Source organism: Bufo gargarizans, chromosome 3 (assembly GCF_014858855.1).
Source record: "Bufo gargarizans isolate SCDJY-AF-19 chromosome 3, ASM1485885v1, whole genome shotgun sequence".
Classification (NCBI taxonomy): domain Eukaryota; kingdom Metazoa; phylum Chordata; class Amphibia; order Anura; family Bufonidae; genus Bufo; species Bufo gargarizans.
In genome coordinates, this window is record NC_058082.1 from 365350631 (window position 1) to 365377028 (window position 26398).

Sequence of the window (26398 nt, forward strand, 5' to 3'; positions counted from 1 at the left end):
GGAGAGTTCCAATCGGAGTCCCAGTTTAATCGCTGCTGCAGTCCTGGTTCTCATGGTTACTTAGCAATATTAGAAGCATCATACTTGGCTGCTGCACTGTCTGTGACCGGCCGGGAGCTCCTCCTACTGGTAAGTGGCAAATCATTAAGCAATGCGCCGCACAGACCTGTCACTTACCAGTAGGAGGAGCTCCCGGCCGGTCACAGACAGCGCAGCAGCAAGCAGGTAAGTATGATGCTTCTAATATGGCTAAGTAACCATGGCAACCAGGACTGCAGTAGCGTCCTGGTTGCCATGGTTACTGATCGGAGCCCCAGCGATTAAACTGGGACTCTGATCCGAACTCTCCGCTGCCACCAATGATCGGGGAGGGGGGGTTTAATTGTGCGGATCACAGCCCCCAGTAAGAGATCGTGTGCTGCCAGGGGGCAGTCATGTACACAGTTCGTAGTATATTCACCATGGGAACGCCTCTGTGTTAGAATATACTGTCGGATATGAGTTTTCACTATGTAACTCAAATCCGATGGTATATTCTAACATAGAGGTGTTCCCATTGTGATGGGGACGCTTCAAGTTAAAATATACCATCGAATTGGAGAAAAATCCGATCCAATGGTATAAAAGGGACTCCTGACTTAACATTGAAAGTCAATGGGGACGGATCCGTTTGCAATTGCACCATATTGTGTCAACGTCAAACGCATCCGTCCCCATTGACTTGCATTGTAATTCAGGACGGATCTGTTTGGCTCCGCTTGGCCAGGCGGACACCAAAACAACTTTTTTTCCATGTCCGTGGATCCTCCAAAAATCAAGGAAGACCCACGGACGAAAAAAACTGTCACAGATCACGGACCAACGGAATCCCGTTTTGCGGACCGTGAAAAAATACTGTCATGTGCATGAGGCCTTATACTCGTCAGAAGAGCTGTTACTCATTCCTTGTGTGACCCGATTATAATGAATAAAGCTGGTCAGAGGTCTTACTCAGGGATGTTGTGGATCCAGTTATATCAGTAGTAATTACATTTGTACTTCCTAATGATGGTTTCTCACAGAATAAACCCGGTATAATGTCAGCCTTTGTGCAGAAATGAGCAATTTATAATTAATAGTTTGGAAATTGTGAGTGACTAGCATGTGTTTCTGCTTTTAGAAATTACTGTGCATCATGAAAGCTGTCTAGATCAGAGAGGCTTTTAAGGTGCTACAAGAGTTTTTTTTATTTCAGACAGAGTGGCTATAGCAAAATATATTATACATTCTTGATTAGTTTGCAGCAACTCGGTAGATAGGTATATCCAGATATGGACCTTGACCATGCGCTGTTTATTTAGCAAAATTATTTTCACCTCACCCATGACTGCACCCATGCGACCAGGACCTCCTATCCAGGACAGGAAACCTGAGGAGATAAAATGGTTCACACCCCCATCACACCTCAGTTCAGGTTTCCTGTCTTCCGGATAGGAGGTACCTGAGGAGCTCTGGCTCCCTCTACGTTTTGGTTCTCGCCTTCAGGGGCTGGGGAGGTCCGGGTCTACCCTACCATAAAGGGATGCACACAGTGCTGTTCAGGATCTGGGTTTCCCCCAGCTTTACGGAACCAGGTGATACAGGATGCGCCAACCCCCTGGAACCGTTTAGGCCCGCAAGCCCGGTATTGGTCCTGAGGAGTGGGGAAACTTGACTCTGCTATGGTGAGACTTATCCTCTCCTAATTAATGGGGGTGTTTTGCTTTATTGTTATAGGCAGCAAAAACACTATTAGTAATCGTCTGGGAAAACTTAGTATAAGGAGTGTGGAGCATGTAGAGTAGCCTTAGCTGCCCCCTACGTTAAGCCGCTATGTCAAGCATGTATAGATAAGTTGTGAGACTCTTCCATAACCAATTTATCTAGAAATATGAGAGCTTTAATATGGTCAGAGGTTAAAGCGTCCGTTACATCACTTGGTCGGAGTCGCCAAAGGACTCCAGACAGGTGGTCTTATTATAAAAACTCTGATTCAGTTTTGTCAGATTAAGAAGAGGATATAGAATCTGAGGATTCTTTCTCTTCAGATAAGGACTCTGTGGTAGGGCTTTTTTTCTACCGGAAGATACCGAGCTTTTTTACTGAAAGCTGTCAGCCACCATGCAATTAGAAGATTTAAAACAACCTAAATCTATTGTAGGTTTTCTGGGTCTTTGCCCTAGAAAGCATACAGTTTTCCCCGTTCATAAAAATATGGAAGCCCTAATCAAAAGAGAATGGAATAATCCTGATAGAAAATTTTTAATTCCAAACTCTGTAAAGAGGAAATACCCATTTGAGAAATTGGTAGCAGGAATATGGGATAAAGCTCCCACCGTAGATGCCCCGGTGGCAAAAATAGCTAAAAGATCGGCTCTACTCTTTTGATGACTTAGGATGTTTAGCGGATCCTTTGGATAAGAAGGCAGATGTTTATCTTAGGCGTGCTTGGGAGTCTGCCTCATCTTGTCTTAGGCCGGCCGTGGCCGCCTCTTGGGTCTCTAGGTCCTTAAGACTATGGCTAGATCAACTGGAGATTCATATTAGAGACAAAAAACCTAGAGAGGAATAGTTAGCTTCCCTCCCTACTTTTTCTAAGGCCGCAAACTTTCTGGCGGACCCTTCTACGGATGCAATCCGGTTTTCCGCTAGAGCAGCTGCTATGTCTAATTCAGCTAGACTGGCTATTTGGCTTAAATCATGGAGGGGGGATCAGGATTCCAAATCTAGGATCTGCTCTATTCCATGTGAAGGGTCTAGGTCAGTGATGGCTAACCTTGGCACTCCAGCTGTGGTGAAACTACGACTCCCAGCATGCTCCATTTATTTATATAGAGTTCTGGGAGCAGCCAAGCAAGGGGGGCATCTTGGGAGTTGTAGTTTTACCACAGCTGGAGTGCCAAGGTTAGCCATCACTGGTCTAGGTTGTTTGGTTCTTCCCTTAATGACATCTTAGAGAAAGCGTCGGATAGGAAGAAATGGTTTCCAGTTCCTCAAAAAATGCTTTTTTTTTCGTATGACCCAAGTCGGTTTTACGAGACAGGGTGACAGGAGAGATGAGGATAGATTTCCTAAAATATTATTTTTTTTTTGTTCAAACCCAAGGATAAACAGTGATGCTAGGTCTCAGGTGGGGGGGAAGACTGTCACTTTTTTTTGTCCCAGCCTGGAAGGCAATATCTCAAAACAGATGGGTCCTGGGAGTGATGGAAAATGGATTCCGGCTGGAATTCCTTTCTCACCCACACTTTTCAACTTTTTCGTTCAGACAGCCTGTCCCAAAAACCCGGATAGGAGAAAGGCCTTGAAACTAGAAGTTCTTTCCCTCTTGGACAAGGGGGTGGTTTGCTCTGTCCCTAAGACAGAGTGGGGCAAGGGGTTCTACTCCGCGGAACAAGAGTCCCCTCCCTTCTACTTCTATGTCAGAAAATGTTTCCCTTCACCCATGACAGCACCACGAGAGAGAGGATCCGCCCCCCAGAGACAGGAAACCTGCTGAGAACAAAAGGGCGGACACTCTCCTCCCAATTCAGTGTGGTTTCCTGTCTTTGGGGAAGCCTGCAGTTTTCATTTTCTTCAGCTTATATTTCATTCTGTCATGGGTGAAGGGAAAACAATAATTGCTCTTACCGGTAATTGTTTTACTTGAAACCCATGACTGCGCCCCCAAAACCACAGTAACCGTTTAGTTGCTTTTGGGGTAGGTTTGAAAGGGAAATCATTTGCCGAATTTGTTCCCTCCTTTACTTCTTTTGATGATTTTCTTGGTTGGCACGCCTACGGAGATCTATTAGAATCAGTGGGGTGTGAACCATTTTATCTTCTGAGGTTTCCTGTCCTGGATGGGAGGTCCCGGTCGCATGGGTGCCGTCATGGGTTTCAGGAAAAACTATTACTGGTAAGAGCAATTTATTATCTGAAGGGTGGTGTATTCACATGCGGCAGATGTGTGTGTGTGTGTGTGTGTGTTCAGAAATTTACATATCATACATTTGAATGGGGTTGTTGGTTCAGCATGTGCATGGATTTCTAAAAGCTCCATCAAAAAGAATGTAATAGTCGTTGAGATTTCTGCCTCATGTGAATACTCCATTTAGTTTGTTCCTGCAGTAGTTTGTAGGGCTGATGAAGAAAAAAAAAATGCCTGGATCAGCCTTGCAGGACAGGGCAGACCCCCATAAGGTAGAAGTCAAATTTTCTCATATTATGGAAGAATTCTGTGAGAATAAATCGGTGACCCATCGCACAATCTCCTCTGGCAGTGTTCCATAGTCTCACTACTCTTGGAATCCTGTGTTGGTATATAAACCACTCATCAAGACACCATTCAGACCTCACACTGTATGTCTCTGTTCTTGCTGTGAAGCTCCACCACACTCCAATCCATTAGCCATATAAAACACAGGATCGCTATAAACCATGCAGTAGCTGTGAGTTTCCAGATTCATGCTCAGTCCTTGTTGGTATCTCAATACCTTTATTTCTTCATTGTTGCACAGAGTTTTGAAACACATGGGTGACTTCATTATAGACGTTTTACACTGATCTGATATCCCAATGTGCACACCTCATCATAAATTATGCGCATCTCCGTCAGTCCATTTGCCTAAACTGAAATCTATACCTGCCCCTAGATGAGATTTCTGTCTTTTATGCCAGAAGATTTTTACTCTTCCAGAAAAAATGTAGTGCAACCACTTTCTGGGACTCCGCCCTGTTACTTATACCTACAGGGCAGAGAAGCTAACGTAGCATACCTTATAAAACACAAGTAGAAATACATCCGGTAGTTAAATCATGTTTGTGACTTTAAAACAAACTAGAAAACTATCATAAAACTTCTGTGTGTTTTTCTGACAACTTTCTCTCAGCTCACCAAGCATAACACAGTGCTCCAGACCCAAAAAGAAAAATGACCAGGAGCCATCCTAAACTAAAAAATTTAGGAGCCAAATTACATTTTTTAGTCGCCAAATTTAAAATGCATATAATTTTTTTTAAAAAAAAGGACTTTGAGAAGATGAGACACGGGTCACAGTAGTGAGCCAGCACTACATATAGGAGAAAACAGCACCACATACCTCTCACATCCAGGGACATCTTCTGGGGGACAAGGTAAAAATGGCGAATTGCGTGGTTTAGATTTTTTATTTTTTTTTACGGCCTTCACCGAGCGGAAATATATATTTATATTAGCTCACACTTTTTGGGACGTGGCGATATGTAATATTTTTATTCTTTATGGTTTGTCAATTTTATATGTAAAACTGGAAAGGGGGCCATTTAAACATTTAGTATTTTTTTTTTTTTTTTTTTTTTTTGTTCTTTGTTTAACTTTTTATTTAATAACCATTTCTTCCCTTAGGGAGAACCTGGATCTTTTTTATCCCTTGTGCTATTCACCCCCGCTTCAGTAGCGTCCTGGCTGCCATGGTAACGATCTGAGCCCCAGCAGTGTAATCTGCCACTGCCACAAATGGAGGGGGGGGGGGGGGGAGAGACTTGTGGCCAGTGATAATGGGGGGGGGGGGGGGGGCGCGAGGATTTGGGAGGCCGCACTGCACCACCAATGAATGTAATCACAGCTCAGAGCCAGGGAGAAAAAAAAACCTCCCTCGCTCTGATTGGACAGCGCTGCTATCATGGAGACGGAGAGACACTGGCGTCTCCTCCTCCTTGCTCTGAATGTTGAAAATACCGGGGGCCACAGCGGATGAACGGAGCGGCGCCCAGGAATAATAGTAAGTGCGCTTAGATCCCTGGGCGCTGCTCTATGCAGCCTGCTACTAAGTTCATATTCTTTGGACCCATGAAAGGTCCTCTTTAACTCCTTTATACAATTGTCTGTAGCGGTATCACAGACCCGGCCTCAATAACAGGGCATGCGATTTGTGGCAATTAACCACTCAGATGTGGTACCTGAAGGGGTTAATTGCCGCGTATCGCATGCCCTGTTATTGAGGCTGGGTGCCGGGGCTGTGATACCGCTGCCTATACTTATGGTTTACATTCTTTGGTGGCGCAGTGGCGACAGCTCCTCCCTTCCTCCTCCCTGCTATCTCCCCATTGGTGGTAGTGGCGTCAATGTGGAGAGGGAGGGACTCCTTCCTTCTCCACTGTGCTACTGAAGAGAACATAGGCTGCACAGGAGTGCGGCGGTATAGTCGCAAATGGTGACAAGACTAAAGTCTTGTCGCCATCTGCAAATTTTAAGGTGCATTGGCGACCGTTTTGGTCGCCATCTGGAGCCCTGTAACACCATACATAGTATAGCGTCTGTGTTTGGTATCGTGCTCAGACCCATTCACTTCTATGGGGCTGAGCTACTCCTAGGCCTGTGACAGATAAACATGTCGTCCTGGCGTAGGGAAAGTAAAGCAAAGGCTGCAGCGCTCGCAGGAGCCTCCTCAAGCATAGAGAGGATAGGTCATCAGTAAAACAGTAAAAAATTTCAGAAAGCCCCTTTAAAGTTACTGATGTGAATGACTACCCGATGTAGACATTTTAGTAGAGATTTAACTTAAAGACCTTTCACCGATTATGACACTGTGAACTAAGAATACAAACCTGGAGAGCGGTGCCTGGGGATCTCACTGCACTTGCTGTTATCCCTGGGCGCCGCTCCGTTCTCCCGCTATGCCCTCCGGTATCTCCGACCACTAAGTTATTGTAGGCGGAGATTTCAGTCACTAAGTTATGGTAGACTGAGTCTGCCCTTGTTCTGCTGTAGCGCTGGCCAATCGCAGCGCAGAGCTCACAGCCTGGAAGGTTATTTTCTCCCAGGCTGTGAGCTCTGCAATGCAATTGGCCAGCGCTACAGCAGAACAAGGGCAGACTCCGCCTACTATAACTTTGTGACCGGAGATACCGGAGGGCATAGCAGGAGAACGGAGCGGCGCCCAGGGATAATAGTAAGTGCAGTGAGATCCCCGGGTGCCGCTCTCCATTTCTTTATACTTAGCTCACAGTGTCATAATCGGTGAAAGGGCCTCTTTAAAGGGGGTTATTTTATTTTACTAATGTATATAGCATTGACTTATTCTGCCGGTGCAGACATTAGCCGGGCTCACAATCTAAATTCCCTATGACCTATGTCTTTGAAATGTGGGAAACAAACAGTACCAGGAGGCAACCCACGCATACACAGGGAGAACATACAAACTCCATGCAGATGCTGTCCTTGGTCAGATTTGAACCTAGGAACCAGCGCTGCAAGGCACCAGTGCTAATCACTGAGAGGTTGTTTCACTTCATCAAATGGCATTATGTAGACAAGTTAATACAATGAACCTACTTATGTATTGTGATTCTCCATATTGCCAAAGGGGTATTGAGACAGACCAGGTCAAAACCAGACACACTACAAGGACTTAATAAGAATTCAAAAGCAGAACTAAGAACAGGCCAGAGAGTAACATCAGGACCAAAGACAAGCACAGAGTCCAATACCAAACACAATCAGCGCTAGGAGATAATGTCCATGGCAAAATCAGGGGCAATCATTTCAAAAGATATTACTATAAATTAGGGGTGGGCGATATAGGCGATATGAATTTGGGCCACGATATGGATTTTCGCCATATCGCCGGACCGCAATATTTTCGCGCGCACCATTTTCTCCTGAGCCGGCCGGCACAGCGGAGGGAGTCCCTCCCCACTGTGCGCGGCTGCCGCTGAAAACCAATGAGGACAGAGTAGGAGGAGGAGGGGAGGGACTGTGGCCACTGCGCCACCAATGAATGTGCCGGCCATATCCCACAGGGTCGCCCCCCCCATCATTGGTGGCAGTTTGCAGTTCCGATCGGAGCCCCAGCAGTGTAATGCTAGGGCTCCGATCGGTTACCATGGTAGCCAGGAGTCATGCTACTGAAGCCCTGGCTGCCATGGTATGTTAGTGAGCAGAGAGCAGCGCATTATACTCGCGTGCGCTGTGGCCGCCGGTCGCTCCTTCTTCTGTCTGTGCCGCGGATTGCTAATGCTTACAGCATTAGCAATGCGCCGCACAGACCTATGAAAAGGAGCGACTGGCGGCCACAGCGCACGTGAGTATAATGCGCTGCTCTCTGCTCACTAACATACCATGGCAGCCAGGGCTTCAGTAGCGTGACTCCTGGCTGCCATGGTAACCGATCGGAGCCCCAGCATTACACTGCTGGGGCTCCGATCGGAACTGCAAACTGCCACCAATGATGGGGGAGGGGGACCCTGTGGCCACTGCCACCAATGATTAATACTGGGGGGGGGGTTTGCCTGGGAGGGCAGATCAGAGGCTGGGGGGGGCACATGAGAGGCTGGCGCCATGGTCAGCTCTCTGCTGTTGTGTGCACAAAGCACAGGGCAGCAGGGAGAGTGTAAAGTCCTATTCACCCTAATAGAGCTCTATTAGGGTGAATATGACAAGGGCTCTAGCCCTTAAGGAGGCCAATAGTTAATAAATAAAAAGTAAAAAAAAAAAGTTTAAACCCCCCCCCCAATATAGAAAACAATATATCACACATGCTTAAAATTATATCTCAATATAGATTTTAGGCCATATCGCCCACCCCTACTATAAATGCTAGTGAGGCTCCGAAAACCAATCACAGGCAACTGTGACCTGTTTAAATAACTCGCTGTAAGGAAGCAAGGGACGCTGGCTCACAAGCCTGATTGGCCCAGTGTCCCTGCTATCTAATGGGTCCAGGAGCCCTATTGTCATGATGTATGGGATGCCGGCACCGAACCAGATTGGCCCGGCGTCCCTGCAGATTGATAGAGCTGGTTGGCACAGTGATGACGCCGCCCTAGAGGCCAGGCTTGCTTTGGCAGCGCAAACAGGTATTTTATGTACCTTCATGCAAAGTTTTAAAGGGAGTCTGTCACAACTATATGACTATATACAGCACTTACATGGCGCTGTAGCACACCTATACATGATTCTAATGGTAACTTTTATTTTCTTTAGACAGCCAGAAGCAGGAAAAACAATGTTTTATTTCATATGCAAATGAGCGCCCGCAAGTGCCCAGGGGCGGTGTTCAGTGTGTAGGTGCCCAGGCTGCTCTGCTTTTTTTTAACCATTACTCCTCCCCCAGCCTCTTCCTTTGCCCGCCCTCCCATTCCCTTGTATCATCCCTAGGTCCGGCCGAGATCCTGCGCACTGCTTTGCCGGCTGGCGCATGCGCACTAGTTGAATTGATGCCGTACCCAAAACGCAGTGTGCATGCCTCGGCCCGGCGAAGCAGTGCGCAGGCGTGGGATCTTGACCGGCCTAAAGATGATGCAAGGGAATAGGAGGGCGGGCAAAGGAAGAGGCTGGGGAGGAGTAAAGTGAAAATAAGACAGAGCAGCCTGGGCACCTACACACTGAACGCCGCCCCTGGGCACTTGCGAGTGCTCATTTGCATATGAAATGTTGTTTTTCCTTCTTCTGGATGTCTAAAGAAAATAACAAAGGTACCATTAGAATCATGTATAGGTGTGCTACAGCGCCATGTAAGTGCTGTATATGGTCATATAGTGGTGACAGACTCCCTTTAAATAACATGTTAGCTTTGTTACAAGGGTTGCAGTAAATGTGTCAGTTTCGTGTGTTTTTTATGTGAGTGTTTATCATTCATTATTTTTTTTTTACTCGTTTTATTGAAGTTTAACAAGAGGCATAAGACAACCTTGCAAAGCTGACACATTCCACGCAGGGTAGTTCCAAGCTTCATTGCATAATATACCATAACATATAAGTGAGAGGTGGGTACATAATACATGAGTTTATCAAATCGATAGTTACAGTGAGGCCTGCTTCAGGGCCTGTTATTCGGAGCATGAGAGTCCACAATTCGGTAAGATACTACGGTCTGGACTCCCCCGATGGAGTACATATGTAGAGGGTGTAGGGTCTGGGAAGAAGAGCACCATTCCCCCCCCCCATACTTTTTAAAACTTCTGCGGACACTTTCTGTGTATGTAAACTACTTTTTCCATGGTTGACCAGTGCCTTCCACTGACTAACTGTAGGTATCTTGTCAGCCATCCACCTCAGAGCTACCGCTTTCCAAGCTAGGAACAGGGCCTCCCCCAGAAACGCTCTCTGATGCGTCCACTGCTCCTCATCTAACACTCCAAGGATACATATTTTGGGGCACACTGGTATCAGATCAGGAACCATTACCGATAGGGCATCTACCACATTCCTCCAAAAGGCCTGCAAGTGATCACATTCCCAAATCAGATAACAGAAGTCCGCTCCAGTTTTGTGACATTTGCTGTAGGACAATCTTCCCATTTTGTACAATCTGGAGACGGGTAGCTTCTGTGCAGTATAAACAACTGAGTCGGCCTATTATTAATCGATGGGGAGACTCTAGTAGGAGTCAGCAAGGCCTCCTCCCAGTCCTCCGCTGTGAGTGTAGGTATGGAGGCTTTCCACCTCTCCTCCACCTCAAGGGGCTGGAGTAACATACGGCCTCCCAGTAAATGTGTATACAGCACAGATATGATCCACCTGGGATTTCAGCACGCCTATCAAGGGATACTTGGAGATGCTGCGGCCCGCACCACGGAACTGGGCTTTGAGAGCATGTCTCAATTGGAGATAGCGGTAAGAGTATGAGGTATCCCAAACCTCTCCTGGATCTGCTGAAAGGAGCGCAGTACTCCAGGGAGGTAACCCCGCTCTGCCTCCAGACAGCAGAGCCCTCCAAGTCTGCCAGGTGTGAGAACATGGGATTATCCCAGAGTGGGGCTGCATCAGGCACATCTTTATATGAATTCATTTTGGCAGCTTTCCACACCTGGTTGGCCAGTTTGTGAATAGGGAGTAATCTCCCAGGTACTGAATTTGGAGACTCTAACACCGGCCATAAGGTGGACAAGTGGAAGTACTCTTTTAACCAATACTCCGGTCCCGGTAAGTCCCCCAGTGTTACCCATGAGGTTATATACTTGAACTGACCGGGAATGTAATGCAAGAAAAAGTCAGGCAAGGCCTGACTTTTTTTGTGTTCCATTTTTCACGGATCTGTTCCGTTGTGTTTCCTTTCCGTTTCTCCGTATGCCATGTACAGTATACAGTAATTACATAGAAAAAATTGGGCTGGGCATAACATTTTCAATAGATGGTTCAGAAAAAACGGAATGGATACGGATGCATTTCCGTATGTGTTCCTTTTTTTGCTGACCCATTGACTTGAATGGAGCCAGGGAACGTGATTTGCGGCCAAATATAGGACATGTTCTATCTTTCAACGGAAATACGGAATGCATACGGAGTACATTCAGTTTTTTTTTTGCGGAACCATTGAAATGAATGGTTCCGTATACGGAACACAAAAAAACGGCCCGTACACTCGCAAAAAAAAGTTTGTGTGAACTAGGCCTAAGGTAAAGCTTCCTTCTAGCCCTACACCAAACTAAAGCAGCTGTTAATCAGTGCAAGCGGTCGAAGAAGGCTCTGGGTACAGGTGCACATGCATGCGCCAGGAGGTAAAGACCCTGCAGAAGTAGTATCATCTTGACTAAGTTTAATCTTTCCATTACTGATGGCGGCAAGGACTTCCACGTTTTAAACTTATCCATAAACAGTAGCTCCAAGGGGTCTATATTCCTAGCCAGTGACGTGGAAGGATCCCTGGTGATTACAATACCTAGGTATTTGAAATTGTCCACCACAGGCAGATTGGTCACATGACTGGCCGTCAAGGTTTCACATAGAGGCATAATAGCAGATTTCGTCCAGTTTATGTGTAAGCCCGAGTAAGTGCCAAACTTCTCTATCAAGGCTATCACACTTGGGAGAGTACGCTCAGGCTCAGCCATAAACAGGAGGAGATCATTAGCATATAGGCCTATTTTTTTTATTCCCTACTCCCCAGAGATATCCCCAAGTAGGACTCATCCTGTCTAATCCTCAAGGCCAGATGTTCTATCGCCACCGCGAATAACAGTGGGAATAGGAGGCAACCTTGCCTGGTGCCCCTGTGGAGCGTAAATTATTCAGATTGTGTTCTGTTAACAAGTATATTAGCTGTAGGTCTCTGATATAAGATTTCAACCCATCTCACAAACTTAGGTCCAAAACTGAAGTCTTCCAAGATCTGCAGCAGGAAGGGCCATTCTATGAAGTCAAAGGCCTTGGCTGTGCCAAGGGATGCCAAGGCCCAGCGTCTCCCCTCCGCCATCCCTATCTGTGCCACAACCTGTGCTCTTCTAACATGATCAGAAGTCGTTCTGCCCGGAATGAATCCTGCCTGGTCCTGGTGTACAATGGAGGTTCTAACCTTGTTTAGAGGGGTAGCAAGGAGCCTAGTTAAAATCTTGTAGTCTAAATTGAATAGTTAAATCGGCCTATAAGCACCACATTCACTCAGGTTTTTATCCGGTTTCAGAATTGCTACAATGGTAACATCGTATAAGGTTTCAGGTTGTTGGTGTCTCTGATGGGATGCTGAGTATAGTTTAAGGAGTTGGGCTCCTAGTATCTCTATGTATCTGGAATACACCTCCACGGGGATCCCGTCAGGGCCTGGCGCCTTCCCAGCAGGCAGCTCCTTCACAGCCAACTGGATCTCCTCCAGTTATATCTAGCAGGTTTTACGTGTAACTCCATCTCCTGGCGCACAGATCCCTTTTTGACATAGTAAATAGAGGATTTTAAGCAGCCTCTCAGGTAGGCTTTTAAGGTGTCCCAGAGAAGCAAATAATCAGTCTCTTCACCCTGTGTTTCTAGAAATACTTGGAGCTGATCAGGGACTCTGTCATTCGGGGTCATCAGAAAGAGCCAGAAGGGATGGATTCTCATCTTACCCCCCCCCCCCCCCCCCCCCCATAGGCGGCTCCCGGCACTCTGTCGTGCCAGTACAGGGGCGTGGTCTGAAAGACCCTGCGATTCATACTGAATATCATCCAGATCAGTGTAGACTGCAGCATTGCCCAGTAAATAATCGATCCTAGATAGCGCGCGCCTCTAGCGGGTGTAAAACAGGAGTACTCCCTCTGTTGCAGATTTCTAAGTCTCCATATGTCCAGCCAGCCCATCTCCGTAGCAAGTCTGTACAGAGTAGTAACGGGAAAAGATCCGTCTACTCTCACTCCGGCTGGTTGGTATCTATCCAGGCTCTCCTGCATTACCATATTAAAATCTCCTATACAGAGCAATCGGGCAGTGGGATGTTGAGCAGGAAAGCTCAGCATCGTTTGAAGTAAGGAGAAATTGGCAGGGGGAGGGTTATAGAGGTTAATTATAACATAGGGAGCATTGTTGATAAACCCATATGCAAAGGTGTACTGCCCCTCAGGATCTGCTACAGATTGCTGAACCTCCCACTTAAGACTCCTGTGGACAAGTATGGACACTCCCCTAGAGTGCAAAGTTCCAAACGCCTGCAGAGACTGGTTTAATGAGTCTACTCCCGGTGTCAGATGTCAAGTGAGTTTCCTGTAGTCTCAGAACGTGAGGGGCTATACCTTCTTATATGCGAAAATACAGCTATCCTCTTGTTCGGAGCCCCCAAGCCTCTCACATTCCAGGACATTACGGTTAGGGACCCCATGAGAAATGCACAAAGTTCCCACCCGGGTATAGCAGAGCCTCAGGGTAAGGAGGGTAGAGATCCCTCTGCAACATTAGTAATTGCCAGTCCCCCTCACCTGAGTAGCAGCTAGCAGATGACCATGCCTTCAACATAAAAATTAACATGTAACGTTGCATGCAGTTAACTAACAACCATTGATACACACCAGTGCAAACATTATTTTGGTTGTTCTGTGGCAAAGTGTTCGGGGACCTGCACAGGATAGTAGTTGGTAAGCCCATGCAGGTGGCCGAATGTTCCCCGTACATATAAAGTGAGTAAGCTGCGGGAACAGAGGAATAGAAATGGATGTAAACCAAGCCCCCCCCTCAGGCTACATCCTTAAACAACACTATAAGGCCCCATGCACACGGCCGTTGTTCACGGCTGTGTGCGGGCCGTGGAACCGCGGCCTGGATCCCTTCCTGTGAGCTGGAGCGCACGGCGTCACTGGTTGCTATGACGCCGTGCGCCCCCTGCTGCCGGCACAGTACAGTAATACACTGGTATAGATCATACCAGTGTAGTACTGTATTGCGGCGGCAGCAGGGAGCGCACGGCGTCATAGCAACCAGTGACGCCGTGCGCTCCAGCTCACAGGAAGGGATCCAGGCCGCGGTTCCACGGCCGTGAACAACGGCCGTGTGCATGGGGCCTAAAGCCGATGGGCCGCAGAGGCCTGGAAGCAAAGTGTCCCACATTGTACTAAAAATATGCATATGTACGGTAGCAAGGCTCCCACATGGCACCTCACGGTGCTTTGATATACTTGCGATGTCGGCCAGAGCAACAGTATCGGCGCGGTCTTGGGCGCCTGGAGATCCAGTCCTCCGCTTCCTTAGGGTCAGTGAAAAAGACTGACCGGTCGCCGTCTATCACGCGAAGGCGCGCTGGGTAGGCCAATGAGTACTGCAAATTCAGTTCTCGGAGGCGTCTTTGGCCGAGATGAAGGTGGCCATCTTCTTTTACAATTCCGCAGAAAAGTCAGGGAACAGTGATACATTCACGTTGTCATGCGTAATCGCCCCCTTGTTCCTTGCTTGGATAAGTATAAGGTCCTGGTCTTTCCAATTGAGTAAGCGGGCTAGTAAAGGCCGCGGTGGGGCTCCTGTGTGCTCTTTCAACTGCATACGCTTTGAACCACTGCTCCAAGAAGTTGGCAGGGTCCCGGCCCGCTGCTCTTTCAGGGATGCCTAGGATCCTCACGTTGTTGCGCCAGGCCCTGTTCTCCAGGTCATCGCATTTCTGCCGCCACAAGCCGACTGACTGTAAACAGTGTTTTGGTGTCTGCCTCTAAAGCGGAATGTTTTCACTGACACAATGCAAAACTGATGCCCCCCCATTGACTTTCAGTGGTGTTCAAGACGGACCCATTTGGCCAATGTTGAAGATAATATAAATGGATCAGTTTTGAACGGATGCAAACTGTTGTATTATCGGTGCGGATCCGTATGTGCAGATCCATGACGGATCCGCACCAAACGCGAGTGTGAAAGTAGCCTTAGGAAAAACAAACCCCGAAAATGAGGAAAATGTTGGCATTTTCCATTATAAATTTCTGTGCACCACTATCACTTTTCAGATTTTAAATTGTGAGCCAGCGGAGAAATTGAATGCCAATCTGTGTATAGCACCGTACTGTGAAACCTGATGTCACTATGTAAATGAAATACAGCATCCGCAGTACATATGCAAAGTAACTGCAAATTGTGAGCAGGCCATTTTTCTTTGTGCAATTGAAAATTAAAAAAATCTGATAAAAGTTTAACCCCTTAAGGACACATGACGTACCGGTACGGCATGTTTCCCGAGTCCTTAAGGACACATGACGTACCGGTACGTCATGGCTTTAAATAGCGATGCCGGCGCCGCGGGGGTTAATCGGAACGGGATGCCGGCTGAAATCATTCAGCCGGCATCCTGTAACAATGCAGGGGGGGGTCATTTGACCCCCCCGCATCGACGATCGCAGAAAACCGCAGGTCAATTCAGACCTGCGGTTTTCTGCGTTTCCGGTCCATTCGGGTGTCCTGTGACCCGATGAACCGGAAAAAGACTGCGATCGGTGGCGTAATTTTACACCACCAATCGCAGTCCGAGGATTTGCAGAGGCGGAGCTGGCCCTGGTGCTGAATGCCGCTGTCCAGGGTGCTGATTGGTGCAGGGGAGAGAGGCGCGAGATTCAAACTTCCTGCGCTCCTCTCTCCCCTCCTCTTCCTGTCCAGCACCCTGACCGTGCAGCATCGTCCAGCACCAGCTCCTGTGTCCCCCTAATCGGCATCCATCACCCTCCTGCACCCATCGCCACCCAGGTAGGTTAGGGTCAGTGAGGGAGAGGCACCTTTAGGCAGGGATAGAAGGGAAAAGTTAGAAAAAAAAAGAAGAAAAAAAAGCACATTTATTCCAAACTTTTTTGTTTCAGCTACCAGACCCCACTTGCCCTTCCCCCACCACCACTTTTTTTTTTCTGCGTGCGCTGACTGGCCGGCACTTTTTAGCGTCCGTCCACTGTTAGCGCATCGCCCGCCCCACCACCCCACCGACCGCTGATCAGCGTTGAACCGCTGATCAGCAAGGTTTTTTTTTTTTTTTTTTTTTTTTCTAACACTTGCCCATTTTTTTTGCCTGGACTTTTTAGTACGTGAACACCCGTGCCCCCACACACACGCACATAGAATAAAGGTTTACACGCACACACACACACACACACCCATGGCCCGCCGGGTGTTCTCGGCCGAGGAGGCATATGCCCAGATTGCCTCCGACTCTGAGAGCCCCAGTGAGGATGAGGATGACCCCACGTTCCTTTTGTCATCCGCATCCTCCTCATCATCGGGTGACGATGAGCCACCAAGGCAGCGGAGACGCCGCCAGGCGGAGCCAGGGGCCACACATGCTAGGGATCCTGTGGCCCACCCTAGTACGAGCCGCCCTGGGGTTCGTACTGGTTTCCCGTCCCACCAAATAAGTTCACCGGAGCCCCCTGCCGATGAACTTAGCTGGTGTCCCCCAGTGGACTTTGAGCCTGAGATTCCGGATTTCGCTGGCAATCCTGGAATCCAGATTCCCACAGTGGGGTTTACTGAAATAGACTTTTTTAGTTTTTTTTTCAGTAACCCACTGGTGAATCTGATGGTGGAGCAGACTAATCTGTACGCCCAACAGTTCGTCGCTCAAAACCCGGGCTCATTTTTGGCTAGACCCGGTGGCTGGACGCCGGTCAGTGCAGCCGAGATGAGGACATTTTGGGGCCTCGTGCTGCATATGGGTCTAGTGCAAAAACCCAGTGTCAGGCAATACTGGAGTGGGGACGTCCTATACCAGACCCCACTGTACAGTATGGTCATGACACGCTCCCGGTTTGAGGCCATCCGGAAATGTCTGCATTATTCCGATAATGCAGCATGTCCCCCCCGAAGTGATCCTGCCTATGACCGGCTGTACAAGATACGGCCGGTCATCGATCACTTTGGGGCCACATTTCAGCAGGCCTATGTACCTGGAAGGGAGGTCGCGGTTGATGAGTCTCTCGTTGCGTTCAAGGGGAGACTCAGTTTCCGCCAATACATTCCCACAAAGCGGGCGAGGTATGGCGTGAAGCTATACAAAATTTGTGAGAGTACCTCAGGGTACACTTACATATTTCGTGTGTACGAGGGGCGAGATTCCCGGATTCAACCACCAGAATGTCCCCCCACTCTGGGTGTTACCGGGAAACTCGTGTGGGACCTTATGTACCCACTGCTGGATAAGGGTTACCACTTGTACGTGGACAACTTTTATACCAGCATTCCCTTGTTCAGGTCCCTTGCCGCCAGATCCACGTTCGCTTGTGGGACCGTGCGGAAAAATCAACGCGGCCTCCCTGCCCACCCCCTCCAGGTACCTATCCCCAGGGGTGAGACCCGTGCCCTTACCAGTGGAAGCCTGTTGCTGGTCAGGTATAAGGACAAGAGGGATGTCCTTATGCTGTCCACAATCCACGGTAACAGCACCACCCCAGTCTCTGTGCGAGGTACCACGGCAACGGTCCTCAAGCCCGATTGTATCGTCGACTACAATCGGTATATGGGAGGAGTTGATCTCTCTGATCAAGTCCTCAAGCCATATAATGCCATGCGCAAAACCCGGGCATGGTACAAAAAAGTTGCGGTCTACATGGTGCAGGTTGCCATGTACAACTCTTTTGTACTATCCCGAAGCGCTGGCAGCACAGGGACATTCCTCCAATTCTATGAGGCAGTCCTCAAAGACCTGATCTTTTCGGACCGGGAAAGAGCAGGCCGGAGTACCTCGGGAACTGGAGGCGCCCGGATCGTCCCTGGCCAACACTTTCCAGGTGTGGTCCCCCATACTGGAAAGAAGGGACGAACCCAAAAAAGATGCAGAGTGTGTCACAAGAGGGGGATACGGAAGGACACCACTACTCAGTGTGACACTTGCCCCGATCATCCGGGCCTCTGCGTTATCGATTGCTTCAGGGAGTATCACACTTCCATGGAGTACTAAATTTTTATAATCTCCAACAGTCCCCTAGAGAACATAAAACACTATGTCTCTCAGACTTTGGAGACACAGAAACAATTTTTTTTCCCCAAAAAAATATTAGTTTTAGTGCAGGCTTCCTCAAACTGCGGCCCTCCAGATGTTGTAAAACTATAACTCCCAGCATGCCCAGACAACCTACAGCCATCAGCAGGGCATGGTGGGAATTGTAGTTTTACAACATCTGGAGGGCCGCAGTTTTAGGATGCCTGCTTAGTGTCTCCAAAGTCTGAGAGCCATACATATTGGGCATCGTCGCGTGCGTAAAAGTCGTCGCTATAAAAATAACATTTGACCAAACCCCTCGGATGAACGGTGTTAAAAATATAAAATAAAAACGGTGCCAAAACACCCATTTTTGGGCAAAATTTCCATTTGAATCCTTTTTTTCCAGTAATAAAGCAAGGGTTAACAGCCAAAAAAAACTCAATATTTATGGCCCTGATTCTGTAGTTTGCAGAAACACCCCATATGTGGTCGTAAATGGCTATATAGCCACGCGGCAGGGCATAGAACGAAGGGAACTCCATATGGTTTCTGGAAGGCAGATTTTGATGGACAGTTTTTTTTTTTTTTTTACACCATGTCCCATTAGAAGCCCCCCCTGATGTAGCCTAGACTAGAAACTCCAAAAAAGTGACCCCATCTAAGAAACTACACCCCTCAAGGTATTCAAAAGTTACTTTATAAACTTTGTTAACCCTTTAGGTGTTCCACAAAACTAAATAGCAAATGTAGAAAAATTTTAGAATTTTATTTTTTTGTTACCTTGACTCAAAAAAGTGTAATATAGAGCAACCAAAAATCATATTTACCCCTAAAATAGTACCAAAACAACAACCACCTTATCCCATAGTTTCCTAGATGGGGTCACTTTTATGGAGTTTCTACTCTAGGGGAGCATCAGGGGGCTTGAAAAGGGTACATGGTGTAAATAAACCAGTCCAGCAAAATCTGCCTTCCAAAAACCGTATGGCGTTCCCCTTCTTCTATGTCCTGCCGTTTAGCCAAATAGTAGTTTACGACCACATATGGGGTGTTTCTGCAAACTACAGAATCAGGGCAACCCATTTTGAGTTTTGTTTGGCTGTTAACCCATTTTTTTCAGTAATAAAGTAAGGGTTAAAATGGAAAATTTTCCAAAAAATAGAAATTTCTAAATTGTTTCTCCATCTGCCATTAACTCTTGTGGAACACCTAAAGGGTTAACAAAGTTTGTAAACCCAGTTTTGAATACCTTGAAGGGTGTACTTTCTTAGATGGAGTCACTTTTTTGAAATTTTTATTCTAGGGGTACAACAGGGGGCTTCAAATGGGACATGGTATAAACAAAACCAGTCGTGCCAAATCTGCCTTCCAAAACCCATATGGTATTCCCCTCCTTCTATGTCCTCCCGTTCGGCCAAACAGTAGTTTACGACCAGATATGGGGTGTTTTTGCGAACTACAGAATCAGGGCAACCCATTTTGAGTTTTGTTTGGCAGTTAACCCTTGTTTTACTCCTGGAAAAAATTGATTATATTGGAAAATTTTCCAAAAAATAGAAATTTCTAAATTGTTTCTCCATCTGCCAATAACTCTTGTGGAACACCTAAAGGGTTAACAAAGTTTGTAAACCCAGTTTTGAATACCTTGAGGGGTGTACTTTCTTAGATGGAGTCACTTTTTTGAAATTTCTATTCTAGGGGTGCAACAGGGGGCTTCAAATGGGACATGGTATAAACAAAACCAGTCCTGCAAAATCTGCCTTCCAAAACCCATATGGCGTTCCCCTCTTTCTACGTGCTCCCGTTTGGCCAAACAGTAGTTTACGACCACATATGGGGTGTTTCTGCAAACTACAGAATCAGGGCAACCCATTTTGAGTTTTGTTTGGCAGTTAACCCTTGTTTTTTTCCTGGAAAAAACTTATTATATTGGAAAATTTTCCAAAAAATCTAAATTCTAAAAATGTATGTCCATTTGCCATGAAGTGTTGTGGAAGACCTAAAGGGTTAACAAAGTTTGTAAAAACAGTTTTGAATACCTTGAGGGGTGTAGTTTCTAGAATGGGGTCATTTTTGGGTGGTTTCTATTATGTAAGCCTCACAAAGTGACTTCAAACCTGAACTGGTCCATAAAAAGTGGGATTTTGAAGATTTCTGAAAATTTCAAAATTTGCTTCTAAACTTCTAAGCCTTGTAACATCCCCAAAAAATAAAATATCATTCCCAAAATGCTACAAACATGAAGTAGACATATGGGGAATGTAAAGTCATCACACTTTTTGGGGGTATTACTATGTATTACAGAAGTAGAGAAACTGAAACTTTGAAATTTGCAAATTTTTCAAAATTTTTGGTAAATATGGTATTTTTTTATGCAAAAAAATTAACTTTTTTGACCCAATTTTAGCAGTGTCATGAAGTACAATATGCGACGAAAAAACAATCTCAGAACGGCCTGGTTAAGTCAAAGCGTTTTAAAGTTATCAGCACTTAAAGTGACAGTGGTCAGATTTGCAAAAAATGGCCTGGTCCTTAAGGTGAAATAGGGCTGTGTCCTTAAGGGGTTAAAGGTGACCAAATCAAGTAGACAAGTCAACCAGATCAGTGAATTGAGCATTACTGGCCAATTATATGACTTGGGGAATCTCTCAGCAGCAGATGTCTGGCAGATATTGAATATGAGAGGGGAAGGGCAGTGACTTTTCATAATTTCCCCCCAAAAACATAATGGTGAAGTCAGGAGGAATAGTTTTCACCAGCATCTATCTAGGGTACAGGCAGTAGAGCTAACCAAAGCTCACCAGTGTCTAGCTTCATAGCCAGAAAGTGGGGTGTTGAGAAAACCATGGTAAACGGGGGAGTATTTGATTCGGCGTGAGTGCCTCGAAAGTTCCCCTTTTCTTGCATATTACATACAATCCACACTTTTTGTTGATGTAACATACGGCAAGTATGACCATGGCGTTTCTATAAACCACAGCTCAGATGACCTCTATTTGATCTGGGTAATGTGATTTATGATATTACCACAAGAATCAGCTACAGGGCTTCTTTTTAGGGCTCATGCACACGAATGTATTGAATGTATTATCTTTCCGCTTAATTTCCTTTTTTTTTAACCGTATGCGGAACCATTCCATTTCCGTTCCGCAAAAAAGTAGTGCGTGTCCTATTGTCTGCAAATCACGGTCCGAGGCCCCATTCAAGTCAAGGGGTCCGCAAAAAAAAAATACGGAACACATTCGTATTTTGCGGATCCATACTGTAGAAATGCTATGCCCAGCCCATATTGCTAATGTGTTTGGTGATTAATAAGTTACTGTTTCCGATCCGCAAAAAACGAATCGCATACGGATATGTTTTGTGGAATAACTGAACTGAAGAGGACTTAAATCAGAGGAAAAAAAACCTCAGATACAGAACGGATTCGTGAAAAACAGACCCCAAAACAACAACGGTTGTGTGCATGAGCCCTTAGGAAGAGTTTGGGAAATAGCCTTTCAGCTATGTTTTTTCAATGTTGAACCAAAGTTGATGTTTGAGGCCATTATTAGGCTACATTTAAGAGCACTAAAGAGCTGCACTACTACATATAAAAAAAAAAACGTTAAAAAGCAAGCTTTTCCTAAAACTGCTTTCTAAAAGGGCTTCTGTCACCCCCACTAAGTCTTCTTTTTTTTTTTTTTTTTTTTGTGTACTTATAATCCCTATACTGCGATATATCAATACATAATGTTATTAATCATTTTGGTTCAGTAGATAATGCAGAAAACTGACTTTTATCATATGAAAATTACCTCTCTACCAGCAAGTAGGGCGGCTACTTGCTGGTAGCAGCCGCATCCTCCTCTCATAAAGATGTCCCCTCCTCATGTTGATTGACAGGGCCAGCAAACGCGCTCTTTCTCTGCTGGCCCTGTCTGCATTCAAAATCTGGCGCCTGCGCCGTACCTGTCTTCAGTCAGCGCAGGCGCACTGAGGAGAGGACGCTCGCTCGGCGCTCCATCCTCAATGCGCCGATGACGTAACATCTACACCCGGCGCAGGCGCATTGAGGAAGGAGCGGCCGAGCGAGCATCCTCCCGTCAGTGTGCTGACACAGGCGCCAGATTTTGAATGCAGACGGGGCCAGCAGAGAACGAGCGCGTTTGCTGGCCCTGTCAATAAACATGAGGAGGGGGCGTCTTTATGAGAGGAGGATGCGGCTGCTACCAGCAAGTAGCCGCCCTACTTGCTGGTAGACAGGTAATTTGCATATGATAAAGTCAGTTTTTTGCATTATCTACTGAACCAAAATGATTAATAACATTATGTATTGATATATCGCAGTATAGGGATTATAAGTACCCCCCCCCCCCCCCCCAAAAAAAAAAAAGACTTTAGTGGGGTGACAGAACCCCTTTAAATTTCCTAATAAAGTCAACTCTATTCTCAATTGGAGTCTTGTCTGTATGATTGACGGGCACAGTCCTTTCAAAGGACTTGGGTTACCTCACCCTTGTGATCCCAGTGTGGGCGTTTAGCCCCCTCCCTATGACTAAACATTTGCAGATTACAAAGGTACAGTACAGAGGTCAATATGAGAGTACTGGGCTTTAGCTGCCACTCATCGTGTGTTTACGTGGCATTACAGGTGAAACTTGAAAAATTAGAATATCGTGCAAAGTTCATTTATTTCAGGAATGCAACTTAAAAGGTGAAACTAATATGAGAGAGACTCATTACATGCAAAGTGAGATATTTCAAGCCTTTATTTGTTATAATTTGGATGATTATGGCTTATAGATTATGAAACCCCAAAGTCACAATTTTGAGGTACCCTTTGCTCAGGGGGTATGGATTAATTAGCCGACTAGAGTGTGACACTTTGAGCCTAGAATATTGAACCTTTTCACTAAATTCTAATTTTAATGCCTTTTAATTTGCATTACTGAAATAAATAACCTTTTGCACGATATTCTAAGTTTTCTAGTTTCACCTGTATTTCAAGGCGATATTGGAGATGATCTTTTCAGTCATGTTCCTGCTTGTAAGACGAGCATTTACTATTGTTTTTCACTTCTAGACCTACTATGTCCCTCTCAGCTAGGAAATTGTCGTTGTATTAATGTGGTTACAACTAGAATATATTTGCCTCTATAATTTTCTCTTAATAAAGGACTGCCGCTCTGTTTTTCTGCAGGATTCCATGTGATCCCTACTCTGTCCAATGTTGTCCCAGAGAGCTGTCTGCTGATCGTCGTTGGCCTACTAGTAGGTGGCCTTATGAAGGCCGTTGGTGAAAGGCCTCTAGTCTTGAAGTCAAATGTTTTCTTCCTTTACCTTTTGCCACCTATTATCCTGGATGCTGGATATTTCCTTCCACTGCGCCCCTTCTCAGAAAATTTGGGAACAATTCTAATGTTTGCCGTGTTGGGGACACTGTGGAATGCTTTCTTTATAGGCTCTTTGTTGTATGGTGTGTGCCAGATTAGCGGGGCAGAGCTAACGAAAGTAGGACTCTTGGACAACTTGCTGTTTGGTAGTATCATTTCGGCTGTCGACCCGGTTGCTGTCTTGGCTGTTTTTGAAGAGATCCATATCAATGAGTTGCTCCACATCTTGGTGTTCGGAGAGTCCTTACTTAATGATGCCGTCACAGTGGTAAGTCGTGTGCATGTGTTGCATAACTTCTAGATGAAAAATTCATATTTGTACCATTGGTTTTAAATGTTAAAGGGATTCTCCTGGCTTTTAATATTGATAGCCTGTCGGGATAGGCAATCAATATCAGATCGGTGGGGGTCTGACACATGGACCTGCCAATCGGCTGTATGAAAGGAAGGGGCGCGCAGTGTGCACATGCCTTCTCCCTTCTCTTTTCCTGCTGGCTGCGCGTGCCTTCCCGTCATACAGCTCACACCCCTGCCAATCTGATATTGATAACCTATGCTGAGGATACATGGTGGAAAATCAAGGTGATGGATCATCAGGACCCACACAAGAAAATGAACTGAATGACAGACATAAAGTGGCAAATTGCGCATTCATCAGATAAAAGCATTGCTGGTGCAAATACCTAAGTGAGCAGATCTTCTGGGGACAAGCAATTGTCCCCATACAGCGGAGGTTTATTACTGCATGTAAATGCAGCTTTTACCTCTTCTGACAACCAGCGAATTATCAGGAACAAACGGTTAATTCCTGATAAATGCCTACTGTCAGCCTGCATAAAGAGGACATTATCAGATTAGTATCATTTAGGCTAGCGCAACATAGTGAGCATTCTATTCTGGGGGATTTAGGGCTCTTTCTCACCTGCGTTCTTTTCTTGCGGCATAGAGTTCCGTCGTCGGGGCTCTATGCCGGAAGAATCCTGATCAGTTTTATCCTAATGCATTCTGAATGGAGAGAAATCCATTCAGGATGCATCAGGATGTCTTCAGTTCCGGACCGGAACGTTTTTTGGCCGGAGAAAATACCGCAGCATACTGCGCTTTTTGCTCCTGCCAAAAATCCTGAAGACTTGCCGCAAGGCCGGATCCGGAATGAATGCCCATTGAAAGGCATTGATCCGGATCCGGCCTTAAGCTAAACGTCGTTTCGGCGCATTGCCAGATCCGACGTTTTAGCTTTTTCTGAATGGTTACCATGGCTGCCGGGACGCTAAAGTCCTGGCAGCCATGGTAAAGTGTAGCGGGGGAGCAGTATACTTACTGTCCGTGCAGCTCCCGGGGCGCTCCAGAGTGACGTCAGGGCGCCCCAAGCGCATGGATCACGTGATCGCATGGCACGTCATCCATGCGCATGGGGCGCTCTGACGTCATTCTGGAGCGCCCCGGGAGCCGCACGGACTGTAAGGCCTAGTTCACACTTCAGTGTTTGGTCAGTGATTTCCATCAGTGATTTGTGAGCCAAAACCAGAAGTGGAGCCTCCACAGACATGAGGTAGACGGGAAAGATCTGCTCCTGTTCTGTGTTTAGAGTTGCACCTGGTTTTGGCTCACAAATCACTGATGGAAATCACTGACTAAACACTGAAGTGTGAACGAGGCCTAAGTATACCTCTCCCCACTACTACTATGGCCACCAGGACTTTAATAGCGTCCTGGCTGCCATAGTAACACTGAACACATTTTGAAGACTGATCCGTCTTCAAATGCTTTCAGTTCACCTGCGTTTTTCCGCATCCGGTGTGTAATTCCGGCAAGTGGAGTACACGCGGGATCCGGACAACGCAAGTGTGAAAGAGGCCTTAGGCTGGTTTACAGTATCTCCTATTGTCATAGCCATGTTGTGTCTTGCATGCTTAGGCCTCATGCACACGACCGTATTCATATTTTGGTCTGCAAAATACAGATACCTTCCAAGTCCATTTTGCATTTCTCACTCCTGTCAATAGAAATGAATATTTTCATCCTCAAAATGGGCCAGAACAGATGATCTATAATTTGCAGAACAGCCACACTGATCTGCAAAAAAAAAAATGTGAATGTGTACATGGCCCCATGAGCTTTTATTGCTAGATGTGAAAAGGATTTGGCTGTAACAATATGTGATGGTAATATGTGATAATGTTGTATTTATTGTCACTTTATAGGGTTAGCCTAGAAAAGCTCTTCTGCATCCGTGTCACAAAAGAGAAGACCTGTCCTATGCTTCGCTGCAACATGCGGACCACTGACCCATTGAAGTCAATGGGTCTGCACCATGATGCAGTGTGCACACAGCTGGTACCCGTGTTTTGCAAACTTGCAGTTTGCAGACCGCACAACACTTGCAGTTGTGTAAATGCACCATTTTACAGAGAATAACGCCTCTCCCCTGTACTGAGAGCTGTTCACAGGGGCGGTCTTAAGTTAGAAAAAGCAGAGAGATATAAACCTATAATTTGCAAGTTATACAGTCTTTTCCCACCCAAATATATATCAACCTGCTAAGCTTCTCCTGCTCTGTAATGTGGTGTCTGCAGATTGCAGTGAGTCTTGTGGTGACAGGTCCTCTTGAACTCTAGCGCTACCATGTAAAATACTGGTTGTAGGATTGTTAATGTGTAAATACACCAGCCTGCCTATAATGAGTGACACTGGGATGTCTACAGGAGGACTGGCTGGCAAGTTCAGCACTGGTTTCATGATATTGATGACCTTTCGTCAGGATAGGCCATCAACATTACTTCGGTGGGGTGTCGACTCGGCTCTCCCGATCAGCTGTGTGAAGAGGCTGTGGCGCTAGTTGGAGAGCTGCGTTCTCTTCTGTGTTAACCTGCACACAGTCTACATTGTTGTGGTAGTGCAGGCTAATTACAGTGTCCTCTCCTA

At 46.3% G+C, this 26398-nt stretch overlaps 1 protein-coding gene across 1 annotated transcript in view; it reads left to right on the plus strand.

Annotated features, from left to right (window-relative positions):
* SLC9A1 (solute carrier family 9 member A1) overlaps window positions 1-26398 on the plus strand; it is a 74792-nt gene that overhangs the window by 19335 nt on the left and 29059 nt on the right. Inside the window, exon 2 of the mRNA XM_044288043.1 lies at window positions 23281-23741. Coding sequence (XP_044143978.1) covers window positions 23281-23741 — 461 coding nt within the window. The remainder of the gene's footprint in view (window positions 1-23280; window positions 23742-26398) is intronic.